The 25,631-nt window shown below is 40.1% G+C and overlaps 1 protein-coding gene and 2 long non-coding RNA genes across 5 annotated transcripts in view; 2 read left to right on the top strand and 1 right to left on the bottom strand.

Moving 5' to 3' along the window:
• The window catches only part of CROT (carnitine O-octanoyltransferase), a 50,312-nt gene extending 46,193 nt beyond the window's left edge, over window positions 1-4,119 (bottom strand). Inside the window, exons 1-3 of one of the 2 annotated variants that reach the window (XM_036081730.2) lie at window positions 4,043-4,119; window positions 3,313-3,362; window positions 632-767 (exon numbers count right to left, since the gene is read on the bottom strand). In XM_036081730.2, the coding sequence (XP_035937623.1) occupies window positions 632-746 (115 nt within the window). In that variant the 5' untranslated portion in view covers window positions 747-767; window positions 3,313-3,362; window positions 4,043-4,119. Of the gene's footprint in view, window positions 1-631; window positions 768-3,312; window positions 3,363-3,858; window positions 4,022-4,042 lie in introns of those variants that run through there. The other variant, XM_036081785.2, reaches the window with a different exon arrangement.
• Window positions 4,120-4,199: 80 nt separating this feature from the next.
• Window positions 4,200-25,631, top strand: part of LOC144379560 (uncharacterized) — a 64,574-nt gene continuing 43,142 nt past the window's right edge. For both annotated transcript variants that reach the window (XR_013442737.1, XR_013442736.1), the window contains exons 1-2: window positions 4,200-4,461; window positions 5,542-5,705. This is a non-coding gene — a long non-coding RNA (uncharacterized LOC144379560). The remainder of the gene's footprint in view (window positions 4,462-5,541; window positions 5,706-25,631) is intronic.
• LOC144379561 (uncharacterized) lies at window positions 7,810-10,637 on the top strand. Its single transcript, XR_013442738.1, has 2 exons — window positions 7,810-8,121; window positions 8,763-10,637. It is a non-coding gene; the product is annotated as an uncharacterized LOC144379561 (long non-coding RNA).

The raw sequence follows: 25,631 nt of genomic DNA, 5'->3' as shown, positions 1-25,631 counted from the left end.
TAAATCCACGTCTTCTTAGGAACAAATTTATAATACCCACAACTAAAAAAACCTAAGAAATACTAGTATAAAAGTTTACTTTAAATCCGGAGATAAACAATACAAAAAAAAAAAAAAAGATAAAATATTTGTCAGAGGGAGTAGGATTGGGGTGGGGAATGGAGAAAAAGGCAGAGGCCTACTACTTTTTATTATAAACCTAATAGTAGGTTTATAGGCTTTTTAAACTATGGAAAAATTAACTTGAGAGATAAAGACAGAAAAGTTCTGGACATTTTTAAATGCCTTTGTTTTTTCGCTGTTTTTTTGAGAGAGAGAGCACGAGCGGGTGGGGATGGAGGGCAAAGGGACGGGGAGAGGGACAGAGAATCTTAAGCAGGCTCCATGCCCAGCTCGGAGCCCAACACAGGGCTCGATCTCAGGACCCTGAGATCCTAACCTGAGCCAAAATCAAGAGTTGGACACTCAACCGACGGAGCCACCCAGGCGCTCCAAGTTCTGGACATTTTAAGGATACTTTAATTATCATGAGCCTAAAGGAAAAAGCAATTAGACCTTCATCTACTTCTAATACTTTCAGTTTTCTAAGTTGCTAATAATATTATTATATACTAGAAGATTACAAACATACCTGATTCAAGGTATTTTTTTAATGATTCTTCAAGTGAAGGAACAGGCAGAGATGGAAGAGAATCCTGGTACTGAAATGTTCGTTCTTCAGTTGATTTAGCCAACTGATTTTCCATGATGCAAGCACAGCAGGAAAACTAAAGAAAAAAGCCCTGACAGTTTTCATCTCATAAATATTCTCATATATGCTAGTTCTAATTCACTAAATCATTATTTAGGGACCACAGTATATCCAGAATGTGGTCCTAGCCCTTGAGGAATTCATAAACTTGTCGGAGAAAATCAATTAAAACAAAAAAAAGCATTGACTCCAAGCGCTGGAATTCAAGGAGTCATCAGTGGAACTAGTGTAATTTTGATTTACTGAGCACCCACTATTTGCCAAGTAGTACAACAGGTGTGATAGAAGATATTTATCTAACCTTCATATTATCCCTGCCTTTTGACAGTCACCTCCATTTTGCATATGAAGAAATCAAAACTCAAGAGATTAGCAACTTTCCTAAGGTCCAACCCACATCTCTTTCATCAAAATCTTCGCCCTACATTAAAGCTAAGTGAGAATGGGTGAGGAATCTCCCGGTAGGTCTAAATGGGTAGGTAGAATTCAGTTGTGAAGAAAAGTATGATGGGTGGAAAGAGAGAACTCTCTAGAATGAGAGCAGTTTAAGACTCATCCAGCTGCAGAATATCGCAGAATACCTAAATCATGACAAGCTGCTGTAGCCTACTTATGCAGATGGTTTGAGGCCTACACAGAACAGTTTCAAGTATCCCAAAGCAATCTTAAACATTTACCACAAATTTATTAATTTTCCTCAGAGAAATCAAACTAACCCAAAATGTGAATGAGGTATACAAATGTTAAATGGAAAATGAGATTTCTCAAAGAAGCCTTTAAAAATTAAGTTATATAGTATAATAGCAATTGAGAAATCAAGGAACATTAATAAGAATTACCTTCCTTTCAAATACCACTTTTTAAATTAAAACTAATAGCAAAGCCAAACAAAATATTCCACTCACAGAAGGTTATGGAATAAAACATTATCAAAAGCTAGGGTGTGGCAGAGGTTGTTATCGGGCAATATAAATTTTCTCCTTTTTTTCTTAACAGAATCCTGAGTTCCAACTGGGTATAAAGCCACACAGCTTTATCTTTCCTACCCTGCTCTGGAGCTCAGTAGGACTTTGTAATATGTCTCCTCCAGGTCATGCCCCTATAAAGGACTAACTACACGTACTCTCCCTGTGTTTTCTCTCCTCACTGCCTAACAGGTAGGACCAACTGAAGCAGCACCTTGCAACTGTTTATGGAAGCCATGTATTGAGGTTATCAGAATCTTCCTACTAGCCCTAGCCTTCTCCCTCCCACTAGATGTATGAAAAAACATTTTTATTCATGTCATTGTATTTTGGGCTTTCTTTGTCAGGGTAAAAGAGTTTAACCTATACCACTAAAATAAAGATATAATCCAAAAATAAGACACAACAAAGATCTCCTAATTCCTCAGTTTCTTCCCATATAATGACTTTGGCTGTACTTTATTTTGACCATCCATAAATATTAGTTTTAGACCCAATGGAAATACAGGTAAATACCAACTCCACCACTCTCTAGCCATGAGCTTCTGGGCAACTAACTTTAACTGAATTTCCTTACCTGTAGAGAGGATAATTATATAATCAGAAAGAGGTGTTATTAGGACTATTTTTAAATGCCTACAAAAACACATTATAAAAATAATCTAGTTGAGACAACCATATTATGCTAGGCAAAATTTCCAGGAACGGCTCCCATGATTCCACCCTTACACTCCCCAGAACCTGTGAATATAAGGAGATCAGCACTTCCATGATTGTGACCATGTTGTCTTATACAGCGCAGGTAACCTTAAATAGATTATCCAGGTGGGTCTAATCACTGGAGCTCTCAGGAGGAGAATGCTTTCTCCAGCAGCGGGCTGTAGATGAGCCAGGGAGATTAAAAGGATGAAAAGGACTGAAGGTACTGTCTGGATATGAAGACACAAGCGGTCTTACGGAACTGAGAAAGCCCCCAGCTGGAACCCAGTAAGGAAATGGGGACCTCGGTCCTACAACTGCATGAAAATGAATTCTGCCAACAACCTCAACTAGCCTACAGGTGGATTCTTTCCCAAAGTCTCCAGAAAAGGGCCCGAAACTACAGAAACCTTTATTTCAGTTTTGTGAGATGCTAAGCAGAGTATACAGCTAAACCTACCTGGACCTCGGATCTATAGAAGCTGTGAGATAACCAATTTGTGATTTTTTTTTTTTGAACTGTTAAGTTTGTGATAAATTGTCGTCAGCAACAAGAATCTAATACACATATATAGAAAAGATACCCTAATTCGTTGTATACCTCCCATGGACTCTAGAAAACTGATACCAAGACTACCAATCCCATGCTTACTAGTCTTAACTCACCAAAAGGTACACACTGAAAATATGAATTACCTGATTCGTTCAGGAAGGATTATTCTGAATTCTCTACCACGAAGATTAAATAATTCCAAAAGAACCTACATATGCATTAAGAAAATGATGCCACTGGAATTAATTACAGTAGGCTTCCTCGGGGCAATAAAATGTAAACCATGAAAATAAAATGGAAAACAGAAACAGGAACGTAAGTAAAAAAAACATACTGTCACGTACCGGTACACCAAAATGAACTTCTTAGGACTGCGGAGTTTGCTGCAACAATTCTGTTTTGAAAACACAAGGGTTTGAACTAGGCTGGTGACCGTGGAAAGGAAAAAACAAGCTTGACAACTGCGGGGGAGGGCAGGGAATTTTAACAAACACTGGTGAAAGAAAGTGGAAGACAAAATCTAGAGACTGGGAAGCCCCAAGACTTAAACTGTTGGGAATCACAGCAAACACGTACAAACTTCATCGGCTAAAGAGCCCCAAGACTTAAACTGTTGGGAATCACAGCAAACACGTACAAACTTCATCGGCTAACAATTACTGTAGGATTAACCAGGCTTCGGACAACCACACTCTCGTCACACAAAGTGGCTCCCGGTGCCCGGTCTCAGGGCGACAAGGAGTTCAAAGCTCGGCTGGAGAAAACGGGGGCGGAGAGTGCGACGAGAGCTCAGCCTCCTCCCACCACACCAAGAGCAGCTCTGCACACTCAAGAGGCCAAGTGAGAGAAATCTAAATAAGCAGCACTATGGACCAGCCCAGCGGCCCAACCTCGGGGGTACGTCTCCGACCCCCGCAGGCAAGATGCCTGACAACACGACGCTCCCGCCGAGTCCTGGCACTTCCGCCGTTCTACTCTACTTAACTCTATTCTAACCAACTTAACTTTCCCCCACGATGCCCAAGGTTTGGGGGAGGAAGAGAGCGCTATCTCGTTGGGCCTGCGGGTCCTCACCGCTTGCGCTCCATCTACTCCGCCACAGCCGCTAACTAAGGAGCGGGAATTGGACGGAAAGCCGCGAGGGTCCCGCCCCGCGGTCACCGGGGAACGAGGATTGGACGGAAAGCCGCGAGGGTCCCGCCCCGCGGTCACCGGGGAACGAGGACTGGATGGAAAGCCGCGAGGGTCCCGCCCCGTACTTGAAGCCGGGGACGAGCGGGCCTGCGGGCTGGGAGGACCCAGCTCTTCTTCCCGTGGGCGTCCTTGGCAGTGAGGTCGGGTACAGGCTGAGCGCCTGGGAAGGGCTTCCCGGACGCCCGAGGAACGGCCGAAGCCCTGCGGCATAGCAGTTAACTACTTGTTGCAGGTGGAGCACCACGCCGGGTCAGGGGATACCGCGGAGGCTCGGGTCCCGCAGTGCTCCACCCACGCAGGTACACTTAACCGTCTGGGACCGATTCAGGAACTGGTGGCGTAGAATCGTTTTCACCCACTTTGTGCACGACTCGGCGCCCTGTTTCCCTTCCTCTTCTAGCCCCAGCTCTGGCTTACCAGTCGCTCCTCCCCCTTCCCAGTGAGACTCTTTTTGCAACCCCCAAGCAAGAATTTATACTAATGCCTCTGAAAGGAATCTTGTTCACCCTGTGTTCTGCTGGCAAGAGAGCAGTGACCGCAAAGATCCCTACTTACTCTCTTTCCCTTTATCCAACTGAGACTGAAGTTGGCCCAGCGTAGATAATGCTGGAGCACTCTGCAGCATGCCTGGCTTCCCTACCCTTCTACACTTCTTCCTGATCCCAAGGTCCGTGAAGCCCCGAGGGATGCTCACGCTACAAGCCTGGGGTTAATCTTTTCCTATTGCGCCAAAAAATGGGAGTTTTTAACCAAAGTGGAGCTAGACAAGTTCAAGAGGATCATAATGTAATTAACTTAGTTTCACAGGCTAGTCTATTTTACATTTCCCTTTTGAAACAAAACATACTGTTTCAGTTTTCATTTTAAATACATTGTTTCCTTTTTGTGGAAGAAAAGACCAATAGTTTACACTGGCTCTGAACCAGATATCAATGATAAAGAACCGGATTTCAGATAAACATGTCATTACAGGTCCCAGTCCTTTATCTGTCTTTCCTAACTCCCTTACTAGTTAAATCTGACCTGAATGCAATTGAAGCCGTGTATAACCGGATAATTCACTTGGTGTGAATAGTCACAAGTTTTCTACGGAACTACTAACGTGTTTAATTACAGAGCAGCTCCAACCCTTGCTGGAGGTGTTATTGCATAATATATGACTGCACACCTTTCTAATAAAAGTTCTGAATTCTGAGATATACCAGGCCAAAAAGGCTTCAGGTACGAAATTGAAATTACTTGTAGTAGTTATTTCTGAAGCTGTGATAAAGAATATATCTCAAAGTATGTAAATGCTGTGTCTCTCTCTGTCAAATAAATAAAATCTTAAAAAAAAAAAAATTGGCTTACAAGGTAGTATTTTTTTTTTTATGTGACAGAGACACAGCGAGAGAGGGAACACAAGCAGGGGGAGCGGGAGAGGGAGAAGCAGGCTTCCTGCCGAGCAGAGAGCCCCATGCGGGGCTCAATCCCAGGATCCTGGAACCATGACCCGAGCGGAACGCAGACGCTTAACGACTGAGCCACCCAGGCGCCACACAAGGTAGTATTCTTAAACAGAGTAATTTTTAAAAACTGCTCAAAAGCCTTCATTGTACATTTTTCTTCTTCCTGCTGAGTTTTGGCACCTCTTAAAAAGTTTGTGCATGTTTAATGCCTGTTGGTGGCATAGAATTTAGGGTCTCTTACCTTCACTGTCTTTCTCCTACTCTGGATATTGATTTAAAGGGAAGAAAAGTATTTCTGTAAAGATTCCTGGATTCTTGGAAGGGGAAAAAAATGTGGACTGAATGAAAATGACAGGAACAGAGACTTGAATGTGCAGAGCAAAAGATGTAACCTCTTAAAATATGTTATACTGGTAAGTGCATGTACCCATAGCCTAAAAAGCATATAAATGATTTTTCTTCAAAATGAGTAATATGTATTTTAATGGTTGATTCCAAATTATGTTATGTTCAGGTTAAATTTGAACTACTTTGCATTTCCTAGAATGATGTGGGCGATATTGGCTAAAAGGACGATGCTTCAGGCACATGAAGTACATTGATAACAAGTTGTCCCAAGATTAAAAACTGATTGTGAATCAAAATACTTTTCTGGACAAAAACTTGTAGGTACTGTAAGTGGTGGTAATAAGTTTTTTTAAGTTGCCATGAAAGAGCTTTCATTTTTAGTCCTACATAGCTCTTTCTCACTATACTACAAATAGAAAAAGCCCTTATGGACAAGTCTAGATGAGTTCCATAATAAAAAGTACAAAACTACCAGAAGTTTGCATTTCCATCTGCACATCTAGCTTACTGCTAAGACTTGTAACTCTCATGAGATAGGGAACTGAAGGGACTCCATTTTAGAAAAGCTCTATCTCTGGTGTTTCTCTGCTAGGCCCCATTTACTCATGTTCTATATTTCATCTTGCATCTGAGTAAACCAAAGAAGCTATGTTCCCACTCCAGGGGGGGAAGCAAGAAAGTTGATCATTTTCTGAGTTTTGTCCGGGGCCCCCATACACCTGATAACATCTTAAGAACAAACCACAGTGGACACTGGTGCCAGTAGCTCCTTCAGTGATTTATGGAGTTACACCTGTTGTTCACTGGACACTCACCTTTGATGGGACCCTAACCTGGATTCCTTTTTTTTTTTTTTTTGGTAGTTTTATGGCTTTATTAACACAAATATGAGGTGCACATAAGCTGTCTATTCATTTTCTTCACTGTGCAGCCTGGCATTGGGATTGGTGGCTCTGGTGGCCGGCTGGGCTGCTCTTTCCACAATGGCTTTGCAGTTCTCGGAGGAGACATTGTGAGCAATCTCTGCACACTAAGATTTGTTGCACATCAGCAGCACTTCAAGCTCCTTGACGTTGTGGACTAGAAACTGCCAAAAGCCACTGGGCAACTCAACAATCAATGTTGAGTATCAAGATCTGGCCCTTGAATCTTCTACGCACTCTATCATCACTGCCTCTGGGTTTCCGCCAGTTGTGCTTAATTTTGACATACCAGTCTGACTGGTGCCAAATGAACTTCTTGATCCTCTTTTTAACGGTCTTGGGCTTCACCAGAGGTCTGAGGGCATCCATGATGCCCAGTAACAGATGGCTGCCACCTCCTCAGGCAGCGCCGAGGAAGAGAGCTTAACCTGAATTCCTGAAGGAACCATACCCTGGACCCCTTTCCAGTATAAAACCCTAATCTCAGGCAATGGAGAAATTCACTTCTCCTTTTCTGAGCCTCCCAGACACTCCATCTACTATATGCTATCACTTACGCTATTCATTAAACTCTGCTTTCGTGTCTTCCTGGCTTGGGTTTGATTTCTATCCTGCACAAAGCCAAGGACCCTCTTGGCTTTTCCCGTGGGACCCTATTTGGGTCCTCAGACATGGCTTGCCTACATCACTAAGAAGTAATGAAGGACTCTGAAAAACAAACTGAGGGTTCTAGAGGGAGGGGGGTGGGAGGATGGGTTAGCCTGGTGATGGGTATTAAAGAGGGCACGTTCTGCATGGAGCACTGGGTGTTATACACAAACAATGAATCATGGAACACTACATCAAAAACTAATAATGTAATGTATGGTGATTAACATAATAATAAAAAATTTTTTAAAATGAAGTAATGAAGTAATGTATAAATAGCTCTAATCTATGAGATAGATCTTTACTTTCATCCCAATGCATAAAATGAACATAGTGAAGAAATAATTATGTGATCTTTTATTTTTAATGGGGAAGACAGTAAAAAAGTGGTCATTTTGGGAGGCAGCCAACAGCAAACTAAAGCATGCTGGATGCAAAGAGACCAACCAGAGACTAAAAATTAACTCCACTACCAACGACAGATGAACACACAAGGGGCCTCTTTTTGGCACTGATCATTGTTTTGGGATTGCCTTTGATGATATTTACTGTATATAAAAATTTACCACCAGAATCCTGGGGAAGAGTTAAGGTAACTATGATGTTTTATATCTGATATAAAATTCCTTATTACTAAACAGAACATAACATTTTAAAAAAATGTAAAGCCTTATCAAGATATAATTTACATACCATAGTTTGCCCATTTGAAGTATGTAAATCAATGGCTTTTACTGTATTTGCAGGGTTATGCAGTCACCATAATCGAATTTTAGAACATTTTTATCACCCCCAAAAGAGCACATTGTACCCATTAGCAGTCATTCCTCACCAACCCCCCATTCCTACCTTCCCAGCCTTATGCAACCATTAATCTACTTTCTGTCTCTATAGATTTGCCTATTCTAGACACTTCATATGAATAGTATCATACCATAGGTCTTTTGTGACTGGCTTCTTTCACTTTGCATCATATTTTCAAGATTTATCCATGTTGTAGCATCTATCTGTACTTCATTTCTTTTTATGGCTGAATGATATCATGTTGTATGGATATACCACATTTTATCAATTTGTCAGTTGACAGGCATTTGGATTGTTTCTGTCTCTTGGTTATCAAAATAATGCTGCTGCTGTAAATGTTCATGTACAAGTTTTTGTGTGAGCATATGTTTTCATACCTAGGAGCGGAATTGTTGGATCATATGCTAACTCTATGTTTAACATTTTTAGAAACTGCCATGCTGCTTTCCACCACAGCAACTGCACCGTTTTACATTCCCACCAACAATGAATCAAGGTTCCAATTTCTCCACACCATAAAAACAGTAACAATATAACAGTAACACTTGTCATTGTATGTCGTTTTGGTTATAGCCATCCTAGTAGATGTGAAGTGTTAGCTCACTGTGGTTTTAATTTGCATTTCTATGAAGACTAATGATGTTGAGCATCTTTTCCTGTGCTTATTGGCCAGTTGTGTATCTTTGGAGAAATATCTATTCAGATTTTTTACCCTTTTTTTTTTTAAACTGGCTTGTCTTTTTGTTGTTGAGTTTTAAGAGTTCTTTATATATTCTGGATACAAATCTTATCAGATAAATGATTTGCAAATATTTTTCTTCCATCCTGTGTATTGTCTTTTCACTTTCTTGATAGTGTCCTTTGAACCACAAATGTTTTTAATTTTAATGATGTCCTAATCAGTCTTCTATCACTTGTAATTTTGACAGTGTAGCTAAGAAGTCATTACCTAAGCTAAGATCATAAAGATATACTCGGGTGTTTTCTTCTAAGAGTTTTATCATTTTGGCTCTTATACTTATGCCTATGATCCACTGTAAGTTTCTTTTTATGTGTGGTGTGAGGTAGGGGTCCAAATTCACTCTTTTACATGTGGAAATCCAGTTGTCCCAGAATCATTTGTTGAAAACATTATTCTTTCCTCGTAAAACTGGCTTGGCTCCTTTGTCAAAAGCCAATGGAGTATAAATGTTAGGGCTTATTTCTGCACTCTCAACTCTCGTTGGTTCATCTATATGTCTATTCTATGCCAGTACCACACTGTCTTGATTATTACAGTTAAATTTTAAAATATGGAAGTCTGAGTTCTCCGACTTTGTGGGTCTTTTTTCAAGATCGATTTGGCTATTTTGGATTTCCGTGTTTCCAAGGACCTAACATTTTGCAGGATAGCTAGGGACACCAGAATATACACCAAATTTGATTTAGTGTATATATATATTGACTTTTCATCTAGATTATGCTTCTGAGAAACCAATCTAATCTAGTTAGTGAACTGGAAATACCAGTGTTCTTGGTTCTTTCCAGTATCATGCAGCTATATCTTCATTTACACAATTGTTATGAAGAAAAAGGTATTTACAAATGTGAAGTTTAATGTGAATATTTGTTAATAACACTAGGTTTATAATCTATATATGGCATAATATTCATGTTAACGGGTATCTAGGGGATCTTTCCCCAGATCAAAGAATAAGAGAAACAAGAGAAATAAGATAATAGAAATAATGTATATGTATCCTCAAAAGGACACCAGTCTTATTCCATTTAGTTTTTAAATAACTATAGTTTACCAAGAAAGTGCTGTGGTCAGCCCTCTAGGAAAAACATCAGTTAGGGCCAATCATCGGGCCGTAGGCTAGAAGGCAAATAGTATTATCAAGAATCTAACTTTGGTGCTCGCTTCGGCAGCACGTACACTAAACAAGAATCTAACCTTGAGAGTCATTTGAAAAACTGGTTACCATGGAATTGTGCGTGATCTCCCTGATTATATTTCATCATGTTTACTGACATTTGAACCTGAACTTGTTTTAGTTTTAGGAATATTTTTCCATTTTTAGTTGTGTTTTTATAATCAACAATATGAAATGTTCTACTAACATATAAAAATTGTCTATCAATCAACATTAAGTGCTTAGAGGAAAATGTCAGATTTTGAGAGTGACTTTTAATTTGTTACCTTTTTGTAATACACTGAATATTTTGTCTCTTTAAATTTGCATTCCATATTTATACCTCATATTTTGATACATACCTTATAATGTACTTTGTGTATTAAAATACATGTATATTTTCTTTGAAGTATATTGAAGGCATTGTATTATTTAAAATAATTCTGGGGTACCTGGGTGGCTCAGTCAGTTAAGTGGCTGCCTTTGGCTCAGGTCATGATCTCAGGGTCCTGGAATAGAGCCCTGCATTGGGCTCTCTGCTCAGCAGGGAGCCTGCTTCTCCCTTTTCCTCTGCCTACTGCTCTGCCTACTTGTGCTCTCTCTCTTTCTCTGTCAAATAAATAAATAAATAATCTAAAAAAATAATAATAAAATAATTCTGGGTACTTAACCATCATTCTGCATGGTTGTTTTTTTTTTTCTATCCTTCAGTTATTAGAAAGGATACCATACACCAAACAGAGTGAACTTCATTATGGGTTTGTACAGAAGGGAAGGTGTCATGTTATTCTGTATTTTTTCATCACAGTACTTTTACCAATTTGCAACTCCTCTGAGCTTCAATTTTTTTGTTTTGTTTTGTTTCCTTGCTTGTTTTTTTTCTATCGTGCTTGTGACTAAACACTAACACTTAAAATTACCAAGAACTTTTTGAAAGTTTTATTATAAGGATTTTTATGTCAGCCATGAGATGAGATGAAGTCACCTGCTATGTCACACTTCCTTGTAATTATGGAACTTAAAAAAATGGGAAGCACAAATAATTGGAATTTACGTTTAGTATATACCAAGATAATTGATGTTTATAAAGATCTGAAATGTTGCATAATCTCAAGTACCTTCTGAATTGCCAAAGAGATACGAAATTATGTTTTACATACTCAGGATCAAGCATCAGTTATTGTCCTTTTATTCTTGACAATCCTTATATTACAAATCAGAGGCAAACAAAGCATGGTGTGATGTTTGTACTACCATCTTTAATATCAAGAAGCTGAAGGAAGGGCGCCTGGGTGGCTCAGTTGGTTAAGCAACTGCCTTCGGCTCAGGTCATGATCCTGGAGTCCCGGGATCGAGTCCTGCATCGGGCTACCTGCTCAGCAGGGAGTCTGCTTCTCCCTCTCCCACTCCCCCCTATTGTGCTCTCTCTCTCTCTCAAATAAATAAATAAAATCTTTAAAAAAGAAAAAAGAAGCTGAAGGAAGATTTCCATTTCTGCTCCAAATATCAAACTTACCTTCCCCCATAATAGCATCCCCCTTTAGCATCCCCCATAATAGCATGCTAAAAAGGTTCAAAGCCTTGTCATCTAAACATATTAACATATAAGCGACTTGAGATATACACAGTATATGAATAAGATCGCTATTGTAGTGAAATTAATTAAATACAAATCCCTTTCCTTATTCTTTTTCCAGTTACTGGTTACTTTTCAAACACAAACTCATAAGGTTACTATGCTTCTTTGAAGAAGTAATTTCATTTTTTATTAGAGCCAAGTGGAACCATGTGTTCCTTGTTGAAACTTCTAAGGACTACTGATTTCTTCTGTACTGACAGTCCCTGTCTAGCTTTACTTGAATTCTATACATTCAGTATCTTTAAACTCTCCCATCTCTTGTGGCGCCTGGATGGCTCAGTCAGTTAAGCAGCTGCCTTCGGCTCTGGTCATGATCTCAGGGTCCTGGGATCGAGCAGAGCCCCGCATCACTTCCGTGTTGGGCTCCCTGTGCAGCGGGGAGCCTGGTTCTCCCTCTCCCTCTGCCCCTCCCCCTGCTTGTGTCCTCTCTCTCTCTCTCAAATAAATTAATAAATTTTTTAAAAAAATAATAAAATGTCCCATCTCAACTAGTATATTTGTGCTTTCCTTTAAGCTTTCTCTTTCTCTGAATTCACAGGACTTCTTGAACAATCTTTGTCTTTTCATTTTTATTTCTGTCTTGTTATACCTCCGGGGCACATCACCTCATGTGAGCCTAAAGCTCACAGGACACATGTGATTTGCAGCCAGGCTTCCCAACTTGGCTCAAAGGCACTATGTTGATGTTGAGTGGTCTTGAAAATTCAGAGGCCGTGTTCAGTAATTATTTGGGTGTACAAATCTGGAGCTCAAGAGAAAGTTTATATGAGGCTTCAAAGAAAATATAACTATCATATGAAATTTCAGGGAGAAAAAGTAGTGAGTTTTTTTAAGAGAGAACTTCAGCATCTGCAGCTCTCCCTGTATCTCCTTATTTTGTACCTTGGGTTCTTCTCTTTGGTAACTCTTACTGTCCGTTGAAGTGCTGAATTCCCCACCTAAATCAAGGAAGTTCCCTTTTTAGTTCAATGAAGACAAACTTAAATTTTCAAAAGGAATACAAACAGGAATTTTAAGACAAAGTGTGTAGAAACGACAATACAAACTTATCCTAACAACTTAAATCTAGCCATAAAGGGGCTTAGCTGGTACCACCTGGTAGCTGTCTCAGCATATTCTAAAGCAATAGTTTTCAAAATGGGGTGATTTTGCCCACCAAAATATTTTTGGAAATACTTCCAATGATCACAACTGTGAGTGGAGGTGTTATTGACATTTAGTGGGGAGAGACCAGAGATGCTGTTAAATATCCAACAAAAATAATTATCTGACCCAAAATGTCAATAGTGCTGAGGTTAAGAAACCCTGGTCTAAGTAAATATGTGAAAAGAAGGAGGTTCAACCACGCTGTTTGGCCTTGGAACCAAAGTGACTTAGGTTGGTACTTGAATGTACTGAGAGATCTGCCAAAGGCCAGGATCGACCTCAAAATCTTTTCTAATGCAGTGTAACCAGTATCTTCTCAGCCTAACAACAAATTCTTTTTTTTTTTTTAGATTTTATTTATTCTTGACACAGAGAGAGCAAACACAAGCAGGGACAGCGGCAGGCAGAGGGAGAAGCAGGCTTCCCGAGGAGCAAGGAGCCTGATTGTGGGGCCTGATCCCAGGACCCAGGGATCATGACCTGAGCTGAAGGCGGTTGCTTAACCGACTGAGCCACCCAGGCACCCCTAACAACCAAATTCTTGTTTCTTGTCAGTGGGAATTCTAAATCTGATACTTTTTTTGTGTGTGTGGAGGAAAAATAAAACCATATAGATAACCAATGATTAAAACTTTATGAATTTAGAGAGCTGGCTTTCTCTACATCCCCAGTTCTCTTTGATTACTTAGGTGCCCTAAGAAAAAAAACATGACAGACTTCCATCAATAGGTTTTAAGAAGCAGTAATGTGAAAGTTCCCTTAAAGAGGTAAAACAAGTCGTTATTTAGCATCTACAGAATGTGTAAAATTCTGCAGGGAACTATAGATGAGTTTTTTAAAGCATCATCTTCACTAGTTTTATGTCAGTGTTTTGCCTTCAGCTTTACTGGAGGCTGTCTCAAGGAACAACCACATGAAATTTGATATATGCTATAAACATGTTAAGAATGTAGTGTTACATCACTTACAATATCCTCTATTATGCCCCACATTAAAACTTTCTTTTAGGTTTGAGTTCAGGGAAAGCTTTGGTATAGTTCCTCCTTTCTGATAATGAAATTTAAATAACTTACTGGATTTCCCTATAGCTAACAGGAAACTCAGCAAAATTTTGATCACATGTTGTCCTTTGTCCTACATAAATATTTTCTTACCTTTTTTGTTGAAAGCACTTTCAAATCCTGTGTAATAAGAGAGGTGGATGGAAAAGGAAAAACCAAGAGGGAGAAAAAGTGTATGTAGTTAAAGAGTTCAGAAACAAATGTCCATGTGAAAATAACTAGAGAATATGATGTGTCTTTTAAAAATTGAGTACTAGGGCAGGGAGGAGCAAGACGGCGGATTTCATCCAGTCCCAGGAATTCAGCTAGAGAGGGATCAAACCATTTTGAACACCTACAAACTCAACAGGAGATCGAAGAAAAGAATAGCAACAACTCTCTGAACAGAAAAGTGACCACTTTCTGGAAGGTAGGACATGCGGAGAAGTGAATCTGAGGTGATATTTGGGAGGATAGATGGCTGGGGAGGGGGCCTCCATCGGTCGCTTCTGGCAAGTGATAGAGCCGCGGAGCACAAAATCAGAATTTTTAGAAGTCTGCTCTGCTGAGGGACGTCGCTCCAGTGGCTAAGCGGGGGGTGGAACCCTCGTGGGACAGTGTGGTCTCAGGACCCTCGGGGTCACAGAAAGAGCGGGGGTGCCTGAGTGCAGCAGAGCTCCCAGGTATTAGAGCGGGGAAGCTGGCTGCAGAGACAGAGCCGAGGTGCGGGCTCTCAGCTCGGGGTTGCCATAAACCATGATCCATGGCACAGTCGGGCCACTGCTCTTCCAGCAGGGACCCAACAGCAGCAGATCCGGGGAGACTCCCCTTCCTCCCCCGGGAGGAGCGGCACAGGAGCACACCGCAGGGATCTGCTGCGTTTGGGGACTCCAGACGGGGTCATGTGCCAGAGATAGAAACACTCGGTCACAGGCCAGATGAGCACGGAGAGTGGCCGGAGACCAGGGAGACGGGAGTAGGTGACTGCTTTTCTCTGGGGGCTCACTGAGGAGGGGGCCCCGAGTTCTCGGCTCCTCCAGGGCAGAGATTGGGAGGCCGCCATTTTCACTCTCAGCCTCCAAAGCTGGACGGAAAGCTTGCAGGGAACAAAAGCTCCCCAGAGCAAACCCCAGCAGATTCCTTAGCCTGGCCCCCTGCAAGGGCGGGGCAATTCCGCCTCCGGCAAAGACATTTGGGAACCACGGCAACAGGCCTCTCCCCAAAAAGATCAGCAAGAACAGCCAGCCAAGTCCAAGTTTACCGATCAATGAGAATGGCAGAACTCCAGCACTAGGGGAATACTGCACATAGAATTCATGGCTCTTTTCCCCCTGATTCTTAGTCTTTCGAAGTTAATTTTTAAAATTTTCTTTTTCTTTTTTTTTCTTTTGAGTTTTTCTTTTTCCCTTTTTCAACCAACATCTTATCAATCCCTTTTTTTAAAAATCTTTTTTATTTTTCATTTTTAGAGTCATATTCTATCCCTTCATAGTAGTTAACCTTATTTTTGGTATATATATATAAGTTGTTCTCTCTTTAAAATTTTGGGATACAGTTGCTTCTAACAGACCAAAATATACCCTAAATCTCTAGTGTATGGCTTTGTTCTACTCTCCTGCCTGATCACATTCTCTCCCTTCTTTTTTTAATTTCTCTTCTTTCTTTTTTTCAACCACCTTCTTATCTATCAATTCCTTTTATAAAATCTTCTATAATTTTCATCTTTACAGTCATGTATTTACCTTCATCGTATTTACCCTTATTTTTGTACATATATAAGCTTTTCTTTCTTCAAAATTTTGGGAGGCAGTTTCTTCTAACATACCAAAATATGCCCAAAATCTAGTGTGTGGCACTGATCTATTTACCAGCCTGATCATATTTGGTCATATTCTTTTTTTTTTTTTTCATCTCTTTCTTTTTCTTTCTTTCCCTTTCTTTTCCCCTGGTTTCAGGTCTCTTCTGATTTGTTCAGTGTATATTTTTCTGGGGTCATTGTTACCCTGTTAGCATTTTGTTCTCTCATTCATCTATTCTCCTCTGGACAAAATGACAAGACGGAAAAAATCACCTCAAAAAAAAAAGAACAAGAGGCAGTACCGACTGCCAGGGACCTAATCAATACGGACATTAGTAAGATGTTGGAACTAGGGTTCAGAATGACGATTATAAAGATACTAGCTGGGCTTGAAAAAAGCATGGAAGGTATTAGAGAAACCCTTTCTGGAAAAATAAAATAACTAAAATCTAACCAAGTCGAAATAAAAAAGGCTATTAATGAGGTGCAATAAAAAATGGAGGCTCTAACTGCTACGACAAGTGAGGCAGAAGAGAGAATTAGTGATATAGAAGACCAAATGATGGAAAATAAAGAAGCTGAGAAAAAGAGAGATAAACAACTACTGGATCATGAGGGCAGAATTCGAGAGATAAGTGATACCATAAGATGAAACAATATTAGAATAATTGGGATCCCAGAAGAAGAAAGAGAGAGAGGGGCAGAAGGTATATTGGAGCAAATTATAGCAGAGGACTTCCCTAATTTCGGGAAGGAAACAGGCATCAAAATCCAGGAGGCACAGAGATTCCCCCCTCAAAATCAATAAAAATAGGTCAACACCCGACATCTAATAGTAAAACTTATGAGTCTCAGAGACAAAGAGAAAATCCTGAAAGCAGCTCGGGACAAGAGGTCTGTAACCTACAATGGTAGAAACATTAGACTGGCAACAGACCTATCCACAGAGACCTGGCAGGCCAGAAAGGACTGGCATGATATATTCAGCCTACTAAACGAGAAAAATATGCAGCCAAGAATACTACATCCAGCTAGGCTGTCATTAAAAACAGAAGGAGAGATAAAAAGCTTCCAGGACAAACAAAAACTAAAGGAATTTGCAAACACGAAACCAGCCCTACAAGAAATATTGAAAGGGGTCCTCTAAGCAAAGAGAGATCCTAAAAGCAACATAGACCAGAAAGGAACACAGACAATATACAGTAACAGTCACCGTACAGGCAATACAATGGCACTAAATTCATATCTTTCAATAGTTACCCTGAATGTAAATGGGCTAAATGCCCCAATGAAAAGACACAGGCTATCAGATTGGGAAAAAAAACAAGACCCATAGATATGCTTCTGTAAGAGACTCATTTTAGACCCAAAGACAGCGTCAGATTGAAAGTGAGGGGGTGGAAAACCATGTACCATGCTAATGGACACCAGAAGAAAACTGGGGTGGCAATCCTTACATCAGACAAATTAGATTTTAAACCAAAGACTATAATAAGAGATGAGGAAGGACACTATATCCTACTTAAAGGGTCTATCCAACAAGAAGATCTAACAATTGTAAATATCTATGCCCCTAACATGGGAGCAGCCAATTATATAAGCCAATTAATAACAAAAGCAAAGAAACACATCGACAATACAATAATAATAGGGGACTTTAACAACCCCCTCACTGGAATGGACAGATCATCTAAGCAAAAGATCAACAAAGAAATAAAGACTTTAAATGACACACTGGACCAAATGGACTTCACAGATATATTCAGAACATTCCATCCCAAAGCAACAGAATACACATTCTTCTCTAGTGCCCATGGAACATTCTCCAGAATAGATTACATCCTAGGTCACAAATCAGGTCTCAACTGGTACCAAAAGATTGGGATCATTCCTTGCATATTTTCAGACCACAATGCTTTGAAACTAGAACTCAATCATAAAAGGAAACTCGGAAAGAACTCAAATACATGGAGGCTAAAGAGCATCCTACTAAAGAATGAATGGGTCCACCAGGAAATTAAAGAATTTAAAAAATCCATGGAAACAAATGAAAATGAAAACAAAACTGTTCAAAATCTTTGGGATGCAGCAAAGGCAGTCCTAAGAGGAATGTATATAGCAATACAAGCCTTTCTCAAGAAACAAGAAAGGTCTCAAATACACAACCTAATCCTACACCTAAAGGAGCTGGAGAAAGAACAGCAAATAAAGCCTAACCCAGCAGGAGAAGAGAAATAATAAAGATTGGAGCAGAAATCAATGAAATAGAATCCAAAGGAACAGTAGAACATATCAATGAAACTAGGAGCTGGTTCTTTGAAAGAATTAACAAGATTGATAAATGCCTGGCCAGACTTACCAAAAAGAAAAGAGAAATGACCCAAATAAATAAAATCATGAATGAAAGAGGAGAGATCACAACCAACACCAAAGAAATACAAACAATTATAAGAACATGTTATGAGCAACTATATGCCAGCAAATTAGATAATCTGGGAGAAATGGATGCATTCCTAGAGATGTATAAACTACCAAAACTGAACCAGGAAGAAATAGAAAACCTGAACAGACCTATAACCACTAAGGAAATTGAAGCAGTCATCAAAAATCTCCCAACAAACAAGAGCCCAGGGACAGATGGCTTACCAGGGAATTCTACCAAATATTTCAAGAAGAATTAATACCTATTCTTCTGAAACTGGTCCAAAAAATAGAAATGGAAGGAAAACTTCCAAACTCGTTTTATGAGGCCACCATTACCTTGATCCCAAAACCAGACAAAGACCCCATCAAAAAGGAGAATTACAGACCAATATCCCTGATGAATATGGAAGCAAAAATTCTCACCAAAATACTAGCCAATAGGATCCAACAGTACATTAAACGGATTATTCACCATGACCAAGTGGGATTTATCCCTGGGCTGCAAGGTTGGTTCAACATCCGCAAATCAATCAATGTGATACAATACATTAATAAAAGAAAGAACAAGAACCATATGATCCCCTCAATAGATGCAGAAAAAGCATTTGACAAAGTACAGCATCCTTTCTTGATCAAAACTCTTCAGAGTATAAGGATAGACGGTACATACCTCAATATCATAAAAGCCATCTATGAAAAACCCACAGCAAGTATCATTCTCAATGGGGAAAAACTGAGAGCTTTCCTCCTAAGGTCAGGAACACAGCAGGGATGTCCACTATCCCCACTGCTATTCAACAAGGTACTAGAAGTCCTAGCCACAGCAATCAGACAACAAAAAGAAATAAAAGGCATCCAAATTGGCAAAGAAGGAGTCAAACTCTCACTCTTTGCAGATGATATGATATTTTATGTGGAAAACCCCAAAGACTCCACCCCAAAACTGCTAGAACTCATACAGGAATTCAGTAAAGTGTCAGGATATAAAGTCAATGCACAGAAATCAATAGCATTTATATACACCAACAACAAGACAGAAGAAAGAGAAATTAAGGAGTTGATCCCATTTCCAATTGCACCCAAAACCATAAGATACCTAGGAATAAATCTAACCAAAGAGGCAAAGAATCTGTACTCAGAAAACTATAGAATACTCATGAGAGAAATTGAGGAAGACACAAAGAAATGGAAAAACGTTCTTTTTTCAGAGAAATGGAACAAATAATCCTGAAATTTGTATGAAACCAGAAAAGACCCCGAATAGCCAGAGGAATGTTGAAAAAGAAAAGCAAAGCTGGTAGCATCACAATTCTGGACTTCAAGCTCTATTACAAAGCTGTCATCATCAAGACAGTATGGTACTGGCACAAAAACAGACATATAGATCAGTGGAATAGAATAGAGAGCCCAGAAATGGACCCTCAACTCTATGATCAACTAATCTTCGACAAAGCAGGAAAGAATGTCCAATGGAAAAAAGACAGTCTCTTCAACAGATGGTGTTGGGAAAATTGGACAGCCACATGCAGAAGAATGAAACTGGACCATTTCCTTACACCACACACAAAAATAGACTCCAAATGGTTGAAAGACCTCAATGTGAGACAGGAGTCCATCAAAATCCTAAAAGAGAACACAGGCAGCAACCTCTTCGACCTCAGCCACAGCAACTTCTTCCTAGAAACATCGCCAAAGGCAAGGGAAGCAAGGGCAAAAATGAACTATTGGGACTTCATCAGATAAAAAGCTTTTGCACAGCAAAGGAAACAGTCAACAAAACCAAAAGACAACCGACAGAATGGGAGAAGATATTTGCAAATGACATATCAGATAAAGGGCTAGTATCCAAAATCTATAAAGAACTTATCAAACTCAACACCCAAAGAACAAATGATCCAATCAAGAAATGGGCAGAAAACATGAACAGACATTTTTCCAAAGAAGACATCCAAATGACCAACAGACACATGAAAATGTGCTCAACATCACTCGGCATCAGGGAAATCCAAACCAAAACCTCAATGAGATACCACCTCACACCAGTCAGAATGGCTAAAATTAACAAGTCAGGAAACAACAGATGTTGGCAAGGATGTGGAGAAAGGGGAACCCTCCTACACTGTTGCAATGCAGTTGCAATGCAAGCTGGTGCAGCCACTCTGGAAAACAGTATGGAGGTTCCTCAAGAAGTTGAAAATAGAGCTACCATACAACCCAGCAACTGCACTACTGGGTATTTACCCCAAAGATACGAATGTAGTGATTCGAACGGACACATGCACCCCAATGTTTATAGCAGCAATGTCCACAGTAGTCAAAGTATGGAAAGAGCCAAGATGTCCATCAGCAGATGAATGGATAAAGAAGATGTGCTATATATATACAATGGAATATTATGCAGCCATCAAAAGGAATGAAATCTTGCCATTTGCAATGACGTGGATGGAATTGGAGGTTATGCTGAGCGAAATAAGTCAGTCAGAGAAAGACAAGTATCATATGATCTCACTGATATGAGGAATTCTTAATCTCAGGAAACAAACAGGGTTGCTGGAGTGGTGGGGGGTGGGAGGGATGGGATCACTGGATGATGGACATTGGGGAGGGTATGTGCTATGGTGAGTGCTGTGAATTGTGTAAGACTGTTGAATCACAGACCTGTACCTCTGAAACAATACATTATATGTTAAAAAAAGGAAGAAGATAGTAGGAAGGAAATAATGAAGGAGGGGGAATCAGAGGGGGAGACGAACCATGAGAGACTATGGACTCTGAGAAACAAACTGAGGGTTCTGGGGCGGGGAGGAGGATGGGTTAGCCTGGTGATGGGTATTAAAGAGGGCACGTATTGAATGGAGCACTGGGTGTTATACGCAAACAATGAATCATGGAACACTACATCAAAAACTAATGATGTAATGTATGGTGATTAACATAACATAACATAAATAAATAAAATAAAATATAAAAAAAAAAAGAGAGATGGGTACTCAATGAAAAAAAAAAAAGAAACCAGAAAGTTCAGGACAGTTCAGCCCAATAGATCATAATCACTGAGACTTCAGACCCACCCAAATTAAAGGGAAATTATCCCTTCCTGTCATTTGATGTCATGCCAACTTCAGTGAGGTGGGAAAGAAACTACCAATTCCAAAGGACAGATGGGTCTTTCTTGCCTCCAGACTGTATCTGACTTCCTGACACCCATAACCATTTCAGGGAGTCTTTGGAGGAGCCCAACCATCACTAGAAATGTTTAGTGGAGTGAAGAGGGGGCTCTGGAAGTTAAGCCAGGTCACATACAGGAGGATTAAATGGGACAAATGCATGATAACATGTTTCTCTTACTATTCCCAAACTGAAAGCAATAATGTACTTGCTCTTATAGGGTTTTTTCTAATTTTTTCTACTTTTAATTTGGCCAAATAAATTATTTTAATGTTTCAAATAAATAAATAAATAAATAAATAAATAAAAATTGAGTGCTAGGGGATGTTGTACAGGTCATAAATACCAGTACCACAGCATTTTAACACATGGGTGAGATTATCATGAGCTCTAACTCAGAGAAAATTTGGGAGAGATGGGCCACCAAGGAAATCTATCAGTTGGTAAGGAGGAAGGAAGATGGGCTTTCATTCTGAAAGTGATAACAGTAGAATGTTTGACAGGTGTGTAGAGGATGATGCGGCAGCCAGCGGAGATGGAAGATTCACACTGGGTATGCACAGAGGGAGAGAGATGGATAGATGGTGCTAATTGATGAAGAGCCTTGAATGCTACAGAGGAAAAAAATGCAAAATTTGAAAGCTGGAACTACAACCTCCTGTTTTAAAAATAAGAGACAAAGACCTCAACGGGTTGATTTCCCCCTCCACTGCCACTGGTCTAGAATGCAGATTCCCTTACTCTCTTTCTGCTATATCCTATTGCCTTTCGAGATTTCTCTTGTCAGTAGAAAGTCACTGTAGGCTTATATGCTAGAAAGTGTTTTATTTATTTTATTTATTTTTTATTTATTTATCAGAGAGATAAAGAGCACACAAGCAAGGGGAGCGTCAGGCAGAGGGAGAGGCAGGCTCCCCGCTGAGCAGGGAGCCTGATACGGGGCTCAATCCCAGGACCCTAGGATCATGACCGGAGCCGAAGGCAGACGCTTAACCAACTGAGCCACCCAGGCGCCCCTAGAAAGTGTTTTAGAAAGTGTAGCAAAGTGAGTGATAAGCTGTGAAGAGGGAGAACCAAAAAAGAGGCTTGCCTTTTCAAGAAGGAATTCATTACTGAAGGAAAAGAGAGAGAGAGAGAGAGCTTGTTGCTTACGAGGCACTCCCAGTGCCCACTACATTATTGTTATAGTTCCTGCACTGCAAAAGACAAAAAATATAAAAGTATTTATCAGGATAGGGATCTTTCTATGAAGCGTTGTGAATGTTCTACTTAGGTTATGGTCTGTGTCCTTTGGGCTGTCCCACCTGACCTGAAAGACAGCTGGCTTCCATTTCTTGATTACTTCATATTCAGAAGTTAGGCAAATTAGATAATACGGATTCTCACAAAGATGAACTACGAGTTTCCTTAGGAGCAACCTCTCCGATACATTTCATAGAGGATTCCCTTAAGTAGCAGTCTTTGCACTGTAGGGAATATGCAGCTCCATATCATTACTACTTTCCAGGAAAGTGAAAGGCGCTGAAAGATGCCTTTTTCCACATTTTGGAGAGTGCGTTTTATGAATGAGTTTAAATACTATAAATTTAATGCTTATGTTTGTTACTTGATACAAAATATTTTTGAGGAAATATTCCATTTAATCCTTAGTAATAGCTTTTCTCCTGAGAAATAGAAATTTGACAACTTGATGAAGTTTTTAGGCAAAACTTCAAATGACCTGCTCTTGGACCTGAATAGACATTTTTCCAAAGAAGACGTACAGATGGCCAATAGGCACATGAAAAGATGCTCAACATCACTCATCATCAGGGAAATGCAAATCAAAACCACAATGAGGTATCACCTCACACCCATCAAAATGACTAGAATCAGAAGACAAGAAATGTTTTGTTTTTTTTTTAAAGATTTTATTTATTTACTTGACAGAGAGAGACACAGCGAGAGAGGGAACACAAGCAGGGGGAGCGAGAGAGGGAGAAGCAGGCTTCCCGCAGAGTGGGGAGCCCGATGCGGGGCTCCATCCCAGGACCCTGGGATCATGACCTGAGCTGAAGGCAAATGCTTAACGACTGAGCCACCCAGGTGCCCCAGAAGACAAGAAATGTTAAGTGTTGGTGAGGATGTAGAGAAAAAGGAACTCTCCTACACTGTTAGTGCACATGTAAATTGGTATAACCACTATGGAAAAGAGTATGGAGGTTCCTCAAAAAATTAATAGAAATACCATATGATTCATTAATTTGACTACTGGGTATTTACCCAAAGAAAACATACAAAAAACACTAATTCAAAAAGATACATACACCCCTATGTTTAGTGCAACATTATTTATAATAGCCCAGATATAGAAGAAACCTAAGTGTCCATCATAAATGAAAGAATAAAGAAGATAAATACACACACACACACATATACACACACACGAACACTACTCAGCCATAAAAAAGAATGAGATTTTGCCATTTGTGACAATATGGATGGACCTAGAGAGGATGAAAGGTACAGCATAGGGAGTAGAGTCAGTGATATGGTAATAAATATTGTATGGTGACAGGTGGTAGCTACACTTGCGGTGAGCACAGCATAACATGTAGACTCGTGGACTCACTATGTTGCACACCTGAAAATAATGTAATACTGTGTGTCAACCACACTTCAATTAAAAAAAAAGAGTAGAGGAGGAAAAAAATGACCTGCTTTTATATCAGTAAAAATAAAGTATTTTTGGAGCACTAAGATTAAAGATACTTTAGTATCTTTTTAAAAGCTTAAAGATACTCTATCACGTTAGTGTTTACACAGTAGTGTATCAACTTGTACTCAACATTGTCTTCTTGCTTTATTGAGGCAAATATATTTCATATATAGTACCAAGAATGTCTGAGGTGCGTCCTGCGTCTCTTCCTGGTTCTGAGACTGTTCTTGGTGGACAAAACCATCTAGATTTTAGGGCCATCATTTTTCCAGAAAGATTTTGCTGATGAGAATATAATATTCCTTTTTTTAAAGATTTATTTATCTATTTATTTGAGAGAGAGAGAGAGAGCAAGTTGGGGGAGGAACAGAGGGAGAGGGACAAACAGACTCCCCGCTGAGTGGAGAGTGGAGAGTGGAGCCCCTTGCAGGGCTCGATCCCACAACCTTGAGATCGTGACCTGAGCTAAAACTGAGTCAGCTGTTTCACCAACTGAGCCACCCAGGGGCCCTGACTATACAATATTCTTGAATAAACGATGAACCTTCATAAATAGATTTCAGAATAGCCGTGGAAAACCTCAAGACTATAGCAGGACCATTGTAATCCAGATAATGTGGGATGAAACAGAGTAGTATAGTTGGAGCGCTCATGAGAAGGTCTAGGAACCTACTTCTGCACCTGATATGTGTTCTCAATCATGCGAGGATTAATCATGCAAACCCCAGGTAGGCTTCAGAGTTCTCTGGGAAATAAAATGATTACTCTCTGAGCTCCATCATCCCTACTTACTTTATACTTCTGAGAAACTCCCAGTGAGCTTTACCAGGAGTCCCAAAGCAGGACTCATCATGACCATGTCTGCTGCTGGGCAGAAATCCCAAGGGGAGCTGAAGCTGTCATAGTGTGAGCAGGATTTACCACCCACCACAGGAAACTTGTGAAGTTCTTAGAACACAAAATGGGTTCCAGCATCTCTTGGGGCTGCTATCCACTGTTCCACACAAATCCCTGTAGGAAACCTTTCTTTCCTCTCTTGTTCTCTCACCTTGTTACCAGCAACCCAGGCTGACTGCACACCTGTTTCCTAGCAAATCTTTCCCACTGCCCACCATTCCTATAATCATTGTGAATCTTTCTCAGGTGCAATTTCCCCCCTGAATCCCTGCATTACTGAAGCTGCTGGATGGGGACAGTGAATGTAACTGGGCAATGTGATAGACTTGTTGACACTGGCCACCTCATCCTGCAGCTTTCTTGTTAGCATTCCAAGTATTGTTCCCTCCACTTGCTGTGTGTAAGGTTCACTTCCTTTTCTCTGTGTTTCCTACAAAGTGACATGTAATTAGCTGAAGAAGTAAAAAGCTACTGCCCCTTGCCTAACATTCTGTTCAATACAAATGGACACTGGGGAGGGTATGTGTTGTGGTGAGCGCTGTGTGTTGTGTAAGACTGATGAATCACAGACCTGTACCCCTGAAATAAGTAAT

The sequence above is a fragment of the Halichoerus grypus genome, chromosome 12 (genome assembly GCF_964656455.1).
Source record: "Halichoerus grypus chromosome 12, mHalGry1.hap1.1, whole genome shotgun sequence".
Lineage (NCBI taxonomy): Eukaryota > Metazoa > Chordata > Mammalia > Carnivora > Phocidae > Halichoerus > Halichoerus grypus.
This window is presented reverse-complemented; position numbering and strand designations above follow the sequence as displayed.